The 19600-nt window shown below is 43.7% G+C and overlaps 1 protein-coding gene across 2 annotated transcripts in view; it reads right to left on the reverse strand.

Moving 5' to 3' along the window:
- The window catches only part of scaper (S-phase cyclin A-associated protein in the ER), a 97549-nt gene that overhangs the window by 45406 nt on the left and 32543 nt on the right, over positions 1-19600 (reverse strand). For both annotated transcript variants that reach the window (XM_036534965.1, XM_036534964.1), the window contains 4 exons: positions 17227-17334; positions 11787-11923; positions 4631-4696; positions 3769-3895 (listed from right to left, as the gene is read on the reverse strand). In XM_036534965.1, coding sequence (XP_036390858.1) covers positions 3769-3895; positions 4631-4696; positions 11787-11923; positions 17227-17334 — 438 coding nt within the window. The remainder of the gene's footprint in view (positions 1-3768; positions 3896-4630; positions 4697-11786; positions 11924-17226; positions 17335-19600) is intronic.

The raw sequence follows: 19600 nt of genomic DNA on the forward strand, positions 1-19600 counted from the left end.
TCTAAGTGATTCCACAAAGCAGAGCTGGTAACACATTGACTGAATTCCAATCATCATCCTTAAATCTGAGGCTTCTTTTTTCTGGTCAAACAGCGATTAAATCTGGGCACCTGCTTACTATAATTATGGTCAACTTTAATCTAGTTCTGGTCTCTGTCTGAAAATGCCAAAATTTTCAGAAGATGCAATTATATAAATGAATAAACTTCATTGGATCTGCCTGCATCACCCTTTTAATTCACCTTTCAGAAAGAAATCTGGCAGGTCCACCTCCTCACATTCTGATATGCTCCTGACGCCTCCACACATTCAGAAATCAGACAGTCCTGACAGTATGAAAAAAGGCATTTTGGGGGGAGAATGAAGGAGACAGGATCCCCCACACCCATCTTGACTTATCTGCCCGCTTCTCGAAATACTCCTCCTCTGACAGTTCTTTTAAACAAACATTTGGAAACAAGGAACTGAACCACGCGTTCACACAATGCCAGTGCTGGGGAACAAAAGGACTTCTCTCAGTACTGGACGGAGGGAATTATCAGGCTGACAGCGCACAGCAAAGGAATGCCTAAACATTGTCCCAATCATTTTTTTTTCCTTCACTAATCCTAACAGCGTTGAGTGTCACTGAACAACAATGAGCTGTTTCAGAAGATTCTCAAATTCGGGCCAGCTTCCTAGGGAAGGCATACGCTGCTCAGATATGAGAACTGCCACCTAGTGGTTGTATGGGAGAAAAAAAGGGGTGCTGCTTTTGGGAGGCTGACCCAGCTCAGTTCTTTTGGATATCACAGAACCCGGCCTCAGTCCCTGACCAACAGTAAATTTACTATGAGTGCATTAGCTAAATATATCGGCAATCAAAATATAATGCTTACATCTCTATCCCTGAGACAGTGCACAACAAGCAGATATTGGCAGTGACAATCAAGATATGGATCAATACATAAAAATATATATCTTTCACCAAACCTTGTGAAGTGATAAATATGGACATTTCTCTCAAAGTAGCTCTATGACTAACAAAAGGACTGGAAGGCTTTGGTTGCATTCAGACAACAAAGGCCATTGAATCTGTCATTCTGCTGTATCAACTTGCACAGTATTCCCAGGGCAAAACTCAAAGGATTACCCCGGAATAACAGAAAACACTAATGAACCACCAGGCTCATTTAGGCATTTCTGAATTGTACTTTGGACTGCATCTGCAAGAATGCCCGGTAATGGGACTACTCTATGTGCTTATTTCTCCCCCTCATGGTCTGCTCATGTGCATTCTGGTAGTGGGCATCTCTGAAATGGGCTGAGAGGACCAGCCTTCCCCTGACTGGGTAAGACTGGCCATCGGCTGGCTACTAAAGAGTCCAAGACAGCTAGCAAATGAAAATGTAAATAGCGGGCCCTGCTCAGCAGCCCGAGAACCAAGCGTTCCTGACAGTCCCCGCCATGTCATAAACACTGTCCGTCTCAGCCTACCTTTTATTTGAAAGCAGTGACAAACATTTTGGACCTGAAATGTAAATACGTGACCTCACAACTGGTAAAAGCGCAAGGCTGAGAAATTCGCCCGAAAAATTCCGGGGGAAAAGCGAAAATCTGGTTTGACACAAAATAAACCATTAGCGGTCACAGAGGGACCAGCGTACGGGGGTCAGAGACGACGGCAGACGAAGGGGTGGGGGGTGGTGGTGTTGTGAGGGGAGAGGAGGAGGGGTGGGGTGTCGGGTGTTGCCCGCAAAATCGGAGGAGAAAGTGGAGCCTGAATCAGATATTGCAGTGAAAACAAATCTCAGGTAGGTGAGTCACCAACACGAGGGATGCTTGTTAGAGCCATGACTTAAAGCAGCTTGTGTGGTAGGCCCCGTGCTGACAGAGACAACATTTATTTGACTTTGCCAGGGGGCTTCAGAACAGGAAGTGTACCCCACAGTTCACAGGACTACTCCACCACTGGATCCAGGAAATGGCATATTGAGAGTACGGACTGGCTGGCATTGGAGAAGGACATGGGAGATGGAAACTAAAGAAATATTGTGTTTTTGTGTGTTTGAAGTGAGTGTAGAGGTTAATCTCCACATCTCACATCATGTTGATGGAGTATGACAAAACATCAGCTGGACCCATATGCCACCCTGCAGAGGATGAATATGACTAAGAAACCATCAGCAAACAAATGGAAAAGATCACAACAGGTAGCCAGCTCAGCCACTCAAACACAGGTCAGGATTCTTCTGAAGGCACAAATAGAGAGGTGCTTGAGGAGAAGGAGGTGGGAACTCCAAGACACACACAGTGGAGGCACTCAAACCCAGTTTCCCTTCAGCACTTTAAGTTGTGTGAATGCGCAAATGTGTTTGTATATGTGTGTGTGTGTGCATGCGCACTTAACAATGAATTTACTGTTTATAATACATTATATAATCACACACACTCACACTGTAGAAATACATTGTCTTTACAAACTCATGTGAAGCAGTATACTGTGGTGGTTTTGTTTAAGTTCTGAATAGCTTGTGCCAGGGTGTGTCTGATATCCTTGCCCTCAGTGAGGAATGACAGGACTTGTGACCTCTGACCCCTCAGGCTGGCCCTCCCTGCCCAGGAGCAGATGCAGCTCAGTGGAGCAGATCCTCAGTTCCGCCGACAGCTTGCACACTCTCCCAGCTTCCTGCTAGACTCCTCCTCTCCATTACACTTTATTCTACACCCCCTCTGCCCCTCCTACCCTTTCTCATGCTTCTCTTCCCCCCTCTGGGGAAATTCATTAACAGCCTCTGGCCCCTCCCACCCATCAATGATTGACACCATCAACTCTCCATCCACCGCCCCCCAACACACAAGACATGTCTCGTGATTCCTTGACCTGCGAGTTAGCAGAAGAATTACAGCTTGCCACTGGAAGGGACTGTATTTTTTCCCTCTTCATAAACACAGTGACAGCTGCTCCAATCCATCTTGTGCGACCTTATTGATCAGGACACGTCGGGACACGGTGGGAGTAAAGAGCCTTTGCTGGTGACAGAGCCCCCCTCCACAACGTATTGTGTGAGGAAGCCAGCAGTCTCCACCAGACCCGTCTTACATTTCCGGATTTGTCTGGGCCTAACGTCTCCCAATATCATCACCACTGTCCTCCAGTGCCTCTACAAAACCCAGCAGATACTGAGACATGAGTGAACCTACAGCTCAATGTCAAAGACAATCATGGTAAATCAGGTTCCACTGCTACAATGTCAGATGCATCAATTTTGGTGCATTAATGCAGTCTAATTGATTGATTGATTGCTTGATTGACATATGTTTTCCAATATTCCGTGTTGTACAAGATCCCCATAAAGAGGTCACTGTATTTACATAACTGCACAAAGGGGTCACAACATAACTGCACAAAGCAAACAATCCAATGCAAAGCACCACTGACTGTTTCTAGCGTATTTCTTCTGACACCCGGCAATCGCATCATGAACAACAATGTGCAAAGGCTTTAGAAATACTTAAAAAAACAATCAGAATATTTTAGTTATTTTATGAATGACAGTCAGGAAACACCAGTATAGAGCTTCAGATTAACAGAAACAGCAATGCAGATGGAGTTAGCTGCATACTACACAAATAAAAGAAACTCAATTTTCATATGATATGCTCTGTGCATTGCATCTGTGTTTTTTTTTTTTTTAGTTAAAAAGTTACTATCTTAGCATGTAACAATTTTTTAATTATCCATTGAACGTTAAATGTCTAGGGGAGGTCTTATGAGGGGTGCTGTACCTTTTTCTCCAGGATGCGCGAGATCTCTCCCAGAGTTCTGTCCAGGCCTGAAACCCTGTTGGTGGCACACTGCCCACCATCCTGTCCCTGGAGCTGTTTGCCCAAGTCCTTCACCAGACGCTGCAACCTGTAGGGGGCAGCAGGGAGACACACTCTATTGAGACCAAATTAGATTGACTAGTGATTTCATGACGAATGCCGACGAACTTGGATCAGTATTTACTGTCGCAGATCAGAGGCGGTTAAAGAACATAATTCAGATATTTTTGTTTTTCCGCATGTGTGAGTAAATGCATATCACTTTGAAACTTTCACACAAACAACTGGCGTTTCATATTGTGCTTGGGTGAAAACAAATTGACCATTCACATACATACATAATTTTCAGACAGCAAATGAATCAATGTATCATGTCACTACTTTATAGTGTCCTAGAACAGCAGCAATTGGAAGTTACTGCAGCCCCTACCATCCTACAACTAAAGACTATACTTTTGAACAGGATAAAACAGTATGAAACATTTCACCACTTGGACCGCTGACCTCTGCAATAGTATGTGAGATTAAGTTCCATGTGTTGTACCTCTGAACAAAGCTAGCTTCCAAAATTGTTGTGGTTCAAAAATACAAAAATCAGTTGGAGAGAATTGTATATGATATAAAACTAGAAGTTTTGTAAGTCGCCACGGACAAGGGAGTCTCCTGTGGAAATATGGAACGTATTGAGCGGCCAGCATAAAAAGCCAGCATACTTCACATTTCCCTGACATGAAAATCTAAATTTTTTAAGCTTGAGTTGTACTGATCAAAGCTGGCCTGTGGCTGTAGTGATGGACGATGGATGCTGAAGGTGGACACTTACTTGGCCTTGTAGGGGGAGTCTGGGATAGGCGTCCTGGCCTCCAGTGAGGTCTCATACTCCTTCGCCCTGAAGAAGAGAAAGAAAAACAGCTGCTCAGTGACAGACATTGGTGTCCACTGTTTCTAGTATCAAGGCCAGAGGAGATAAGAAAACAGATAGGACAGGAAAAGGGCATTAGGCCAAACCAAGCTTGACACTTCTGTTTATTTTCGCCTGTCTGTGTTTTTCCTGCTCTCTCCCAAGCAGTGTTTTCTTTGACAGTTTTCTTCTGGGGTCTGGTAATGGCTGCTAGTCACTCTCTGTGATTGGCCCCCTCAGTCGATCACTGTGACACACTGTGTGTGGTGTAATCTGGTCGAGCAGGGCAGAAAGTATCGCTGCCGGTCAGTTGCCCGTCCCTGGACCACTGATAAGAGCAATCAGTTAGATATTGCTGAACTAGCTGAGGGATATATTGTCGACAACCAGCAGATGAACAGTGCTGGGAAGAAGAGGTTTGAAAGCCCAATATTCGCGCAACCCCAGATCTACAAAACCTCATGCACAGGAGCAATCTGTTTCCATAACCATTGGGTAAATCATAATGTACATAGGGCCATTCAGACCTAGTCAGAACTAAAAAAAAATTGTTGCTGACTTTAATAGAAGGATCAAGGTAAAATGGGTTTCTCAGAACTTAAGATGCATTTCACACTGTGACTGCTGCAGCACATAGTATTTTGCATCATACAAAAAGTCATAAAAAGAGTACAGACAGGGGTGGACTGTGTTCCTCAGGCCAACTACGCATCCATTTCAAAGGATGAGACGAGGGGAACAGTAAATTCCTTCCAATCATTCAAATAACCAAATTAGGAGATTGCATTTGGAAACTATAAAAAATACTTTCCAAATACATTATTTCTTAAGAACTAATGTCTCCTGCAGATGTAAGACGCAAAGAGGATTAATAAGGCTTTATTCTTCATCTTTAAGTGCATTGTAAATCTCCACAAACGGTGGATGACTTGTATGTGAATCTGATCACACAATACCAAGGAGAGAATAGTGAACATGAAAGAAGCTAACACTTAATGACACATCCCAGGTAAAATTAAACTCTGTGGAAATAGAAGTATAAAACAGCATTATAAAAAACAACAATCAAAACATGTGAGGAGCTGCAAGAACTGTGAAGGCTGTGGAGAGAGTCCCCAGCTTCAAGTTCCTGGGAGTCACCATCACAGAGGACTAGGGGTGCAACGGATCACAAAACTCACGGTTCAGATCGAATCACGGTTTTGAGTCATGGATCGGATCATTTTTCGGATCAGCAAAAAAAAAAAAAAAGGGGGGGGGGGGGGGCATATATAACTTTGTTTTTGAATTATTACTTAAAGAACACTTAAATGAAAACAACATTCAAGATGTCCAACGTTTAAATACAATCTTAAAATAAAATATTCAATACTCAATTGTTAAATTAAAGTGCAATATGAGCGCTTGTTCTGCTGTTCTTTGGCTGTGTCCGAAATCGCTCCCTATTTACTATATAGTGCACATATATACATTTTACATTTCAATGTTGGACTTAACTGCCAACGTGCATTAGTTTCAACTAATTTGAACAGATGAACCTGGATGCTAATTCTTTCATTAAGTTAGCTAGTGATAGCTAGATAGGTAGCAGAATTATGTAGCTAGCAGGTTAATGTCAGTTGCAACTAGCTAGTCACTTAGCTAGCTAGCTGGCACAGTTAGACAAAGATGTTCATACAAATGTTCGAATAAACTTGCAAACATAAAATTATATCCAGAAAATGATTAATTTATTGTATGACTAGGAATAGTGAGTGAGTGAACGAGTGAGCGATTTCAGACGCAGCCTTCATCTTCGCAACGCTTCTGCTAAGTAAGGTTGCTGGTTATTAAAATGGCGGTTGAATCTTTTCTTTTTTCACTTTTCATCCACACTAGACACTAAAAGATGCGTTTTAATCGAACATGAATTTCTTTCCTCGCGCATGTATGATTGCTTGCCTGAAAAATGAACAAGCAAATTTCGTGCACGTCACAGCAAGCATTTTTGATTGCCAACGCTGCTAGCAAGTTGCTGAAGAACGGGGGTGTGGCTTCTAGCCCTACTTGAAGGTGACTGGCTTTCGCCAGGCAAAATTTTCGTTCGAGTGAAACTTTGCAATTAATCCACGGTTCACATGCATGCCGAACCTTGGGGGAGGATCCATACAGATCACAGATCAACAACGATCCGTTACACTACACTACAGGGGACCTCTCCCGGGCTGACAACACCTCAGCAGCGGTGGGTAAGGCACAACAACGTCTTTATTTTTTGAGGAGGCAAAGGAGAGCCAACCTTGTCAACTTTTACAGATGCAGCACAGAGAGCTTAAAAAAGCCCTCCAGCGTGCTGTGAAAACTGCACAAGGCATTGTTGGCATAGAGCTGCCATCACTAGAACATCTTCACAGCACTCGCTGCGTGAGGAGGGCTAAGAACATCACAAAGGACATTACACACCCCGGACACTTTTATTTGTTATACTGTTTATATTTCGTACTTGTATTGTTTAGATTCTGTGTTTTTTTTTCTTTTTTTACTGATGATATTTTATATTGCTTATTTTTTTGTAAATATGTGTGAGGACTTGGATATAATGTACCATTGGAGGCTGACACATTTGCAATTTCGTTGTGCTTGCACAATGACAGTAAAGTTCTTGAATCCCTTTTTGAATCCATTATTATGGGCTTCTCAGCAGGGCTACAGATGTTGGGTTTCACTCCGCATTCAGAGCTGGTGGGGCACCCACACCTTTCCTGTCAAGTCCACAAATGTGATACTGGGATACGCTGACATGAGAACACCCCCCTCCCGCCTCCCACTTCCCCTCACCAGGTGATACTGTGGCTGACAGTGACGGATGGCCGCCCGCCTTTGTCTGGGGTTTGACTGTGACAGAGAGCGAGGAGCCGACCTGCTCAGGCACCGCGGAGTGAATGGTGTTTACACTGGATCGGCGCCAGGCCAGAGACAGGCTGGCCAATGATAGGTGAGAGCCTTCAACTGCTAATCAGCCAGTCTAGTCAGTCTGTGTTGGGATCTTCCTGAATGGATAAAGACCACTGTACACCTACACAGCTAGACCTAGGCAGCAAAGGTGTGCTCTTCTAGAGTATTACACAAGTTCCTTACAACCACATCTGAAAATAAGGAGCACACTGAAAATAAGCAGAGTAACAAGCTCTTATTACACATAACACTTACTTGGTTTAACTTCTGTCTTGCTACTCAGTAAAAAAAAAAATCTCAGCACAAATTTAAATATTTATTAGAATACCATTCTAACCAATGATAGCTATGAAATCTAACACCATACCTACTGTCAACAAGATAAGCGGTGACTGACATTTGCAAGACCATTTCACAATTGTGTGTGTGTGTGTGTGTGTGTGTGGGGGGGGATATTGTAACTACAGCACTACATTTTTAAATTAGAAATGACCCCGACAAAACAGTGCTCTCCTTCCAGATATGTATTTATCTCATTTATGTTGTACTTCATGATCATCTGTAACAGGAAAGACAAGACTCTTAACTCTGTCTCTGTGAGGAGTGTAATGCTTACTGAAGGTTCATTGACCATTCATCTGAGCAAAGGAAACATAATTCAGCATTACATAGGCTGGAGGCTCTTAAGCAGACTCTCCTGAAAGCTATGTTTGACACAGAAGACCCAGAGGACATCTCATAAATAATATTCTTTGCACAAAGGAGAATGTGACATTGTTTGGATCCTAAACCACCATCTAGAGTATTGACTCTACCCAATCGATAAATAACAGTACAAGACAATATATCCATAAAATATTTCCATATAAGACTGCAAAGGCACAATTCATACAAAAAAACTCAGGGCCCTTACAAGGAAGAGTTCAAAATAAAGCGCAAAGCTAAAGAAATAACGCTACAGTAATACCACTGTACTCGAGTCACAGAGAATCAAATGCGGGATGAGAGGTGCAGTGAATTGAAAGAATGATCTTTCAATTCTGTAGCACCTGTGCAGTGCACTCCGGGAATTTGCATCACCTCATCTTCAGATGAGCCGATTTCTTGCACGACGTTCAATTGTATTTACGGAGTCCGCAGAGAGAGATGAAAAAGTGGAGAACTGTCCAGCTTTCAACAGAGCTTGAGCCACCGTCAGCCCCTTCATCAATGCAGATATTACACTATTCCTCTGTGACAGCTTTACGCTTCCCGAGGTTAAACGGGGAGCAATTGCTAACCCATATATTATGTGCTACAGCGGTCCAAGTTAAATGGGTTGGGGTTATAAATATTAGTAATCAGTTTAAGAAAAAAAAAAACACAAAGCTACAATGCAGAACTAATAATCAATTCATCATGAAGTGTCCCTCCATTCACCTCTATGAGTGGGGCGCGCAGACAGCTCCCGCCATAAAAATGTCTCTGCTGGGACATGTATTTAATGTTGCTTACACCAAAGTGACAGAAGACATATATCTATTTTAAAGGTACCATGAGCACATGCCATCACCACACCCAGTTACAAAAAAAAAAAATTACATCACTGAGCTACTCTGCAAAACACTACGCTGGATCTCCATGTCGGTCACATTAGAAGAAAACATCAAGCCTGCACCTGAAAGGATTTAGTGACAATGGAAGATATAGGAGTAAAAGTACATGATCCTACAGATGAACCACAGATAACCAGAATAACTCTTATTTATATGTCAAATCTGCGGGATTGCATTTAATTTCACTGGAAAATGGCTTTTAAATAACGACAGATGTATAAATGGTTACTGGATATTTTGGTTGTGTGATATAAATCCCTCTATGTCCTCCCTGTAGCCTCAGGATTTAGGAACGCTATATGGACCAATCACATGATCACCGCCTCCTTTCCCTCCATTTTAAGAGCAACGTTCGCTCAAGTAGGTGAATGCACTGATCACCTTTTCGTTTCGCGAACAGGGCTGCCTTTGTGTATACGTCTCCCTCGAACATTGAGGCGAGACATAGAGGACTCTGTTCGCTGGAAGGAGTCAGACACGCAATGTGCACAACCAAATGTCACGCACTAAAGGGAACGGAAAGACCTATAAAATGAATCTTTTCAGGCAGGATCCGATGCTGCCGCTAACCTGACACGCTACTTCCAATGCGCATGTTCTGAAAAAGGATACAAACCACAAAATGAGGAAAGATAAATAAATAAATCACTCCGTTCGGAAAGTGGGACTTTCTGTGAGCTAGTTAAACCATTCGTAAGTTTATGACAACAATGGGACAGGCTAGGCAGTGAGAGCAGCGTATGCTTCTTGCATTTTACAAATTGGGTACCGCGGCCCTATAAAATGGGTCATTTCCACCCAGCGGGTCTCCAGCTCACCTCTGAGCCAGTCTAACCCCCCCTCTTTACGACCTGGAAAAGCCTTTTCCCCTTAAGTGCTTGTCACAGCAGGAAAGGGGTGGGGGGTGTGTGGGGGGGGGCGTGAGTGACAGGGAACAGAATGTCCTCATGTTGTCACTTTCTCACCATGGGGGGTCCAGCTATTAAAGGTTCCCCTCCCTTACCATACAGTCTACTGGGTATGTGTGTGTGTGTGTGCGTGCGTACTTAAAAAGGCAGTGTTTTGTGGAGTTAAACACAGGCATTAAAACCAGGAACAAAATGATTGTCCAGTAAAGGCTACATCTGGGACATTCTCCCAGCTGGATGTGGTTCGGGCAGCCCTTGGTGAAGAGGTCAGTAAAAGGTCCTATAAGTGGGCTCTGGCTGTGGGCCATCATTGTCTTCCATCAATTCTGGAAAATTGCTGCCCTTTTGTACACTGTCCCACAGCAGACCTGATGGACACCTGTACAGACGCATGATTTTATTCATTCTTTCAAACGGCAAAAAAACATGGAAATCAAGGCAAAAATAATAGTGGAATAATTATTGTATAACTGCATGACTGTATGCTCAGCTTGCTCAAGACTGTAACAGACAGAAAAGGGATGAGGGGGGCAAGGCTAACATTTGTGCCATTGAGTTTTTCCCCTGTGATCCACGCCAGTATTTATGGCAGGATTTCCTAAATAAATCAGCCAGTGCTTCTGGAATCCCACCATAAAATAACAAGAGAGTGGGTATTAATGCTGAAGACCTTGGCAGAGGAACAAGGCTGGCAACCTGAAACAACCTTACAAATATTTGCTCCCCTTCTTTCCTAGTTTCAGTTGGCTGCGTCCAAGCATGAAAACGTTGATGGTGGATCACTCCATTGAGCATTTTAAAGATGCACCATGGATGTGCACTTAGCGTTTTGGCACGCACTATATAGATTAGGCCCATGGAGGTAAGACAGCCTAGTGCTGAAAACGGCTGTCGGGTAGACTGCACCTTTCCTGAATCAGCTTGGGGAGGAGTGTAATGCAATCTGGGACCCAACTACACAGATCTTCAAATGAAAGGAAGAGTGAAACAGCCCAAACACACAATCAGGAAGCAAGGGGAAAGACACTGGAACCCCCCCCATCTTTATCTCCACTCCTCACTCCCACAACCCCCAATGACAAACTGCTCATCCAACCATTCAACTCCCTTTCCATCCAGCAACGTTTCATCCCCCCCCCCCCCCCCCCCCCCCCCCCTCCCCCCAAGCCACACCCCTCGAATCACCATGTTGTGACAGGCAACAAAATTGATTAAGGTTTGGTCCCGGGATGTGACACAGAGACGCGCTGCCTCCTATTTGTTGATTACTATTGATTTTCTTTGATACTTCATTTAAAAATCAATACCCTGAGGAGGAAAGAAAAGTAGCCATGGTTTACACATATTTTAACATACTATTGTGCGCCTAAGGAGGCTGCTGTTTTGGCAGTGCTCAGGCAGCCAATTATGAGAAAAGCTCTTAACAGGTGAAAGCGAGGGCTTCAAATCGATCTCTACTTTTCCTCCCCAATCACAGAAAGTGGCCATAAATTAAGCTCATCAGTGTTATTCTGAAGACAGCCATGAAGCACAGAACTTTTTCCCCTCCATCTGCCTGTTACTCATACCCTCCCATCATTTTTTTTGTTTGTGTCTCTGAATAATGTCTGAGAGGTGGGGCGGATCTGAGGGATGCGTCACCTGGAGTTCATCCTTGCACGTAGCTTCTTCGCTTTCTTCCGCGCTTTCTGCTTCTCCTCCCCATCTTTTGTCGGCTCCACGGCAACAGAGCTGTCCGTCACAATGTCTATGATGTACTTCTTTAAGGACAGGTGTTCCTACGCAACAAGTGCAGCATGATAAATGTCAGTGACCTCATTCAAGCTTTACCTGCTGGGAAATGACATATTAATTCAAAGGAAAAAAACTGTAAAAAATTCTAAGAACCACAATATTAGTTTTATTTAAGAGTAGAAAAGTAACACATAGTGGTCAGCAGCCATTCTTCCTCCTGTGGACACCCTAATTTGAGAGCTGTGGGAAATGTGTGAGCTGTGAGATTTATCACAGGCTTTGATGAATCTCTCTGTGGGGAATGTTAGGGGACCTGGGGATGGGGACATGGGGGTGAAAACCAGCTGATCCACCTGTGGGTGGAGCTGCCCTTATCCAAGAGCCCAACTCACCTGTACACCTCACCTGTCCTTATTTCCGAAGTAACAGAGACCAACTTCTGAAACCTACACCACCACAGAGTGCTCACCCCATGTGGCCCAGAGGCCCCGTCCTCTGAACCGTCCCGCAGTCCCCGCAGCGGACTCAGCGTACCTGCAACAAGCCAGCACACTCCCTGCACCGCCCTAACCGTTTTCTCACAGCTCTCACCTTTCACACAGCACATCACAGGACCTACAACAGCACCTGGGACAACACAACCCTGCTCTAAGAGGTCCACCGGAAGAGGCGCAGGGCGCAAAAAGAACAGATATAATGGAGAAGATGAGCTGGAGCATAAAAAACAAGGTTACCTCGCTGAGCACAAGACTGGCCATTCAACCAGCAGGTGTGCCCCCAACCCCCACCCACATACACTATAACGTCTTCGTCCCTCTCGGCTGAGGTGTGAGGAGTGTTGCTGTCACAGCCACATTGTGGCCTCTAATTATCGAGGGTGCTTTCAACACCTGATGCTCCTTTGAACACATATCACTGCAGCAATGCTGAAAGAGGTCAGTGATGTAACTTCCTGCCCAGGATACGCTAGCGGGTCTAAGACGCTGTTGATATCGCCGCTAAAAAAAGGCTGATGAAACCTGATTTAAACAACTTGATACATGTGCCAGTCACTAATTATCCAATTATCCTGTCATCTCATAGATGATGTGGTCCTGGAGGGTGATGGATAGGGGTTTCTACCACGCAAACTATATTGCACGTGGAATGTTTTTCATTTTTGCTGGAGGTGTTTATGGTGCACCTCAAAAGACATAAGTCATTATTAGGAAAACTAGTGAGCCCAAACCTTAAGACAAGCCACTGAGCCCACTTCTCTGCAAAGCAACTACAGAGACTTCATTTACAAAAACATACTTTTAGTTGACATATCAAATCAATTAATATTTTTCGTTATATTTGGCCTTATTGTCTCCTGTAAAACCTGAATATAAATTTTTACGTGGCTTCAAAAAACTGCCTTCATGTTATTCCGAATCAGATAACAAATTTCTGGTAAATTTATGCTAATACAAGAGGACATGGGAGATTGACAGTGGACTCTGCAGTTTCTGCAGCCTTATTCAGAAGATCAAGAAGAAGTACACCCTGGCGTATGATTTGGCAAACCAGCAAGTTCTAATTTACCAGAGTGGTATATGCTAATTAGGCTCAAACTAGAAAAAAAACCCAACACAAAACATCACTATGTCCATGTTTCCATTATGACAAATTCCAAAAGCATCACTGAGAATGACACGGTGTTTACTATGGAATGAAGATAAACTGATCGAAAGGAAAGGGAGCCCAAATACATATCAATGGTTCTTAACAAAATTCTCTGGTAACATAAAAAAAAAAAAGGTGGCTGCATTCCTTGGCAGTCATTTTTGTTGCATATTTGGTTTCCTGCATGCTTATCCTCCTGGGCCTCCATCCCAAGGGAGGGCGGTGTTCTAGGCACTGGCTCCACCCTTGCAGGAGAGACAGATGTTCGGCAATCTCTCTGAAAGGCGATCCAGCACTCCGCCTGTTCACTAAGTGAGATTGTTTCTGTTACAGCTCCAAGAGAACATGTGTCTGCAGAGACTCGATTGGTTTAAACCTCCTCATGGTCTTTTGGGCAACAACAAGTACATCATTATGCAAACAGCATAATGCTATTATTAATTACACGGCTTTCATTTTCAAAACACTATCTATTTATACAGCTAGACAGTTACAGAAGCATTCATGAATTGCCTCACTCAAGGGTACCACAGCAATGCCCCACCTAGGAATCAAATCCAGCTAACAATATTCTGGCTAACAATATTCAGGTGAGTAAGCTCAGTAAACCAAGTCTACAGAAAACCTAAGGATAAACCCAAACTGCTGTAAGAAATGCAGAGCCATGAACAAGTCTGAGAAGACAGCAGACCTTAAGGTCAATAAACTCATATTGGTGTAGAGGGAGACTTATGGCAGAGGAGAAGTGTCAGGGAGTGGCATGAGCGACAGCTGTCCTCCTGTTATGAGGGCGGTGCAGGGGGTGGTGGGGACAATAGATCGCTGGGGCCGGCTTGGGGCAGGGCAGGCTGACAGTAACAGTCTGCCTCTGGTCAGGGTAATACGAGAGACCATTCAAAACATCACACCTACAGCGGCAGTAAAACCTTCCCTTTATGAGCTCACTGTGTCAAAATGATATGTTCGCTCCTCACCCTTCTTTTGTTTGCAACAAAAAGGCGTGTGGGATGGCTTTCCCGGCGGTGTGAAATGACAGATTTGATTTCTTTAGGGGGATAGCGGTGTGCTCAGAGTACTCTTCAGAAGACAGGAGGCATTATGCAGAGATGCTGCGTATCAAGTTCCAGGCTGCCCCAGCAATTATGCTTATGATCCTTTTGTATTCCAAACAATTTTCAGCATGAAAAAATTCAACCTGCTCTTCTCAAGGTGGCAAACACATGGATGCTCCACACTGTCACCTCTCACCACTTCCATCAACTGTAAGTTAAATAAAAAAAAGTAAACAGGTTTTAGAGTTCAACGGAAAAGAAGTGGTTTTTGAACACCCTGGGAAAAGTCATGTACCCACCAGTGAAAAACTGCCACTTGTGGGTACTGAAATTGCAACCTTCTGGTTGTGACTGCAGTTTTCTTACCACTATGTCACCCTACCACGGTATTCCGTTCTGGAGTATTGTGACACATGGGCTGTGGTCTGGGCCTGCTTCACCATGACTGAATACCCAGCAGGCAACGGTGGAGGGTGGGAGGAGATAGTTCAAGGGTCCTGTCCCCACCTTGGCAATTTCAATTAGGGTCCAGGCCACCAGCAAGGATTTATGATCAGGACCTTCCAACTCAGGCGTGGCCTAGAGGGGCAACCCCTACCACTTCCACTTCATCAAGCCGCCCGGAACACCCCTGTGGCCCTGTCGGCAGCCAGTGGCCAGGCCTGCAGGCCCAAGGTGTCAGAGATTGATTCCGACCAGCAGCCCAAATGTTCGCATTGAGAGGTCAGTGGTAATTCTTTTGTACGAGGTCAGAGACCAACGATAAAAAAATCCAATATGTCAAATGCATGGGGGTCATAAGCATAGCATATATAATGTTAAAACAGGGCAGATGACAACCAATAAACCCAAGTACAGAGAGGGACTGAAATTCAAGCCGGCCTCACATGCACTGCCGCGGGCAGGGCATCGATCCCACACTGTTGGTCATTGCATTTTATTTTTAATTTAACTCGCCTCCTAATAAAACTGTGGGGAATATGACAAAATTCGAGGGCTCTGGTCTGTGATGGGCTGCTTCCGAGGGAAAAACTATTTTGTGACCTCTGTGCGGTTCAGCCAACCATCTTAATTTTAATTAAAAATCTTTCATTCCAGAAAGAGTTATGGAGGCCCTGCCTGGAGAGGGCCTGGCAAACCACATGAGTGAAATACAGCATAACAAAGTGAGCAGGGATATAAACAACGCAGTCTGCAGATACTGTAAGTCAGCCTGAACAAATATGCTCAACCTCTCTGTACTGCGGGCTTGATTCCTTTCAACAATACATCAAACATATCAGTCTAAACAGTCTCCTGTAACCTATAATGCAGGAACCATACAGTTGGCCAACACCACACTCATTATCATTATTCTATGGCAGCTGGTCTGTCCAGCTCAACTTGCAGTTTCCCATTTGTGCAAAAAGCAGCCATTCCAGCTGGAGTTGTAATACTTCTTTTTCATAAGCATAAGATATGGCTTTATTGTTGTGTGACAATCAAGCTTCTATGGTAAGCCACAACTGTGTCCAAGGCTTGGCTCAAAGCGCTTGATATCTCAATGTTACCCTAAACGCTAATATTTTTTAAGGCTCCCATTGCATTAGGCTTTAGGAATATATCTCAGAAAACTTACTTTGCATTGAAAACAGCTTTGCCTTTTATCACACAGAGGGGAGCTTTTACAGGGCTCACTTATGTCCCCACATGCAATGATCTGACTGCCGCAGTTTGAAACTCATCTCATTTATATCAGCTCATTTTACTCATATACTCGTCTCATTTATATCTGCTCATTTTGTTAAACACCTCAGTCAAAGCAGCTGCTAAGGCTTAATAGACTAAGTCATCATAACTCACACACTCTGCAACCTCCCAGAGCCATTGTTTCTACACATCTTCTATATATATATGTCTGATACTTTTACCAGCGTTCAACAAAAAGTAGAGCCATTTTCAATAATACTAGACAAGACTGAATAGCTATGCCGAAACGTTCAGCAAAAAATTTGCAATTTCCTTCTTCAAGGGAACAAAAGACACCATGGCTCCACACATGTTTGCAGCGGATATGATCCCATTGCTAGTCAAGAAGAAGTTGCAGTGTGGTTATGTGTCTTGTTTATCATGTGGTGGAACACAAAAAGGGCCACAGAGAGGTAGCTAATGAATTAGAGTGGAGGTAGAGAGGCATTAGAGATTACCAGCAGGAAAGGCCTGAGTGAAGAAGCTGCTGGGGTCAAAGGTGAGGCATATACCACCAACAGTTGTCATATGAACAAAGAGCATGTTGAAACAGCAATCTCATATTGCACACTGAAATGTGCAGCCCTCAGTTGAAAAAGGAAAAAAAAAAATGAAAGAAAAAAAAAAAAAAAAAAAACTGACACAAAAGGACCACTGAACACCAGACACGCAGTGATGTCACTATTCAACAGTGTCACTGAACCCTCAAGTGGTTTACATTTCCCTAATAATTTATCGTCCAACAGACTCAATGATAATAAAACAAAAATATTCCTTTGAGCCACACCAAAATAACTCGTCATGGATATGCTTCAAAGCTACAGCCATAAAAAATAAACAACTATCAATTCTGTTCTCTCCGGCCATTTCCCAGAAGAAACTGAGGGTGCACAGGGTGTGAACGTTTCAGGGATACGCACCACCTCTTCATCAGACAGCTCACGACCCTGAATGCTGCTGCTCTCTCGCACTGCCTGCTGGTGCCTCTTGCCCTTGGTGTGGCTGAACAGGTGCACCTCGGAGGTAATCTGCAAAACACAAGCAGCACAGGAGACATTCAACACCAGCACTGCAAGGGATGAAGTAATTTCCCTAATGGTAATAAGAGTATTGAACTCCACCAAAGTTTGCCTCTTCCTCTGGGTAAAATGATGAATCAGCATCCTCCATTTCAAAACCTCCATTCTATGTGTTTGACATACTCTCACATCACCAGTGTACCTGCCAGCTGTAACTCTGATCCGAGTCTCTGAAAACTGATTACACTTGTTGAGACAGACATGGATAGAAAGAATGGAGGTCTAACTTCATTGCAAAAGAAAAAAAAACTGACTGGAATAAATCTTTGGGGTTGAAAGACAAGAAGTCCGTGTCTATGAGTCATAGCTGATGGTAAGACCGCTCGATAAATCTGGAGTCAGTGAAGTCCCTTCCCAAGAATTTGTGGGCACGCTCTCACCACCTCTGACCCTTTCATTCACATGGGTGCAATGCTCAGAACTGAGTCACACTGCTGGAGCTGGAAAACACTGACTTACATTCAGTGCTGGGCAGAGAATAACTGACTTTGTTTAGATTTGACTATGAGCTCATATGATAGGGACATATCAAGGCAATATTTTCACCCACTGGTAAAATAAACCTTCAACCTGATTATTGTATGTGGTGGTCATGAAAATAAGGGGGATTGTTTTGCACTGTATAGTGTTCAGAGAATACTTGGGGGCATAGTCTTTATCAGAAACAAAGTGAGAATAGACAGACCAGCAATGCATCTTTCATGCATGATTTCTTTGGAAAAAAAGGAGCTTGCTTTAAATATGGGGTTGTACATGTCAAGCCCTTAACTAGGGATAAGTGATAACCACTTTGCACTGCAACGAACCTTTTTCAGCATCAGTGCTGTACAACAACCGTCTTTACTCAAGCAAGACATCCAAGGCTGACAGGTCTGGCGGAGGCAGCCTCTTAGCAGCAAGTCGTTCATCTCCAGGGGACTATAACTCCTCAAACAATTACAAATAATAATCACGCTTGAAGGATCACCCCAGGCTAAAGTATTGATTATATAGCAGTCTTTCAGTCTGATCCAGTCTTACTGTTCCGCTAAGTAGCTCAAGGACTTTTTTTGTGTTTTTTTTGATCATGCGGGATTTCTATAAGGATTTGTTTCCTCTTTGTTCCGCTCCAATGTGCTTTAGTGTTAACTATAAGCATACAGCATGTAGGGTTTCTGTAGGACTCAGCATTTCTGCCCCAAGGCCTTTACTTGAACCTACTGCCAGCTCACAAAGGGAGCACACAAGGCATGAAGCCTCTCACTCAGCTGCATTTACACAATATCTGTCTTGTGCCACACGCTTCAAAAGAGAGCCATGTCTGTAGACATCACTGTAGCATCAACTATATAGCATACTGCATCCAGGGGCTCAGGAGTTATGGAAGTATCAACACATCAAACTTCATTTATACAGAGCATTTCAATGCTTTCAAGGTGTTATGCAGCTTCATAATACCATTACAACTTCCATCACTGCTATATTACTATATTCTCCTCTACTGAACTGTGACGGAGTGCTGTCACTACGGTTGAGTATGTGCTTTGACTGCCATACAAACGAGTCTGGCTCTTTGGCATTGCGGTCAAGCTGCAGGTTTAGTACCTCGTAGACCCAGGTTCGAGGCCAGGTGGGGTACCTGCTCTCGCCCTTTGCTACATGCACATATATGAGATCTCTCAGAAATTCAAATAAACGTCCAATGAGGAATTCAACACAGAGGGGTGCAAGCTGTGGAGAACAGAGGGTTACTTTTTGTTGTGTACTGGAACAAAGCCGACTGGGGATAGCCACTGCTAATGTCATTAAACAGAGTGCTCACCACTGACCTTAAGATGACCGCTGGTGTCAGATGCTGGCCAAGGACATCTGACATTTTTAACAAGATTTGATTCTCTGCCTGTCTGTAATCTCATGGAAGTTTGATTCTCCAAGGTGTCTCAACCTTGCTCTGAAAGCCGGCCCATCACAGATAAATGTGCCTCTTCCAGATTTGTTGCCTGTCACTTCAATAAGCGTGATCAAGCCCAGCCATAAATTTCCTACCCAGAGTTCATGTTTAATTAATGCAGTTAAATACTCATTTGAATGCATTCTTGTGAACCACTTTCTAGACAGTGGTTTCATGCTGTCGTCTGGACAGTAACAGAACTGAAGAGAGACAAACAACTAGTGAATACATATCACTTGGAGAGAATGACAACCTTTTATGTTATTTTAAATGTCTGAAAGACAA

This window comes from Megalops cyprinoides, chromosome 8 (assembly GCF_013368585.1).
Source record: "Megalops cyprinoides isolate fMegCyp1 chromosome 8, fMegCyp1.pri, whole genome shotgun sequence".
Classification (NCBI taxonomy): Eukaryota; Metazoa; Chordata; class Actinopteri; order Elopiformes; family Megalopidae; genus Megalops; species Megalops cyprinoides.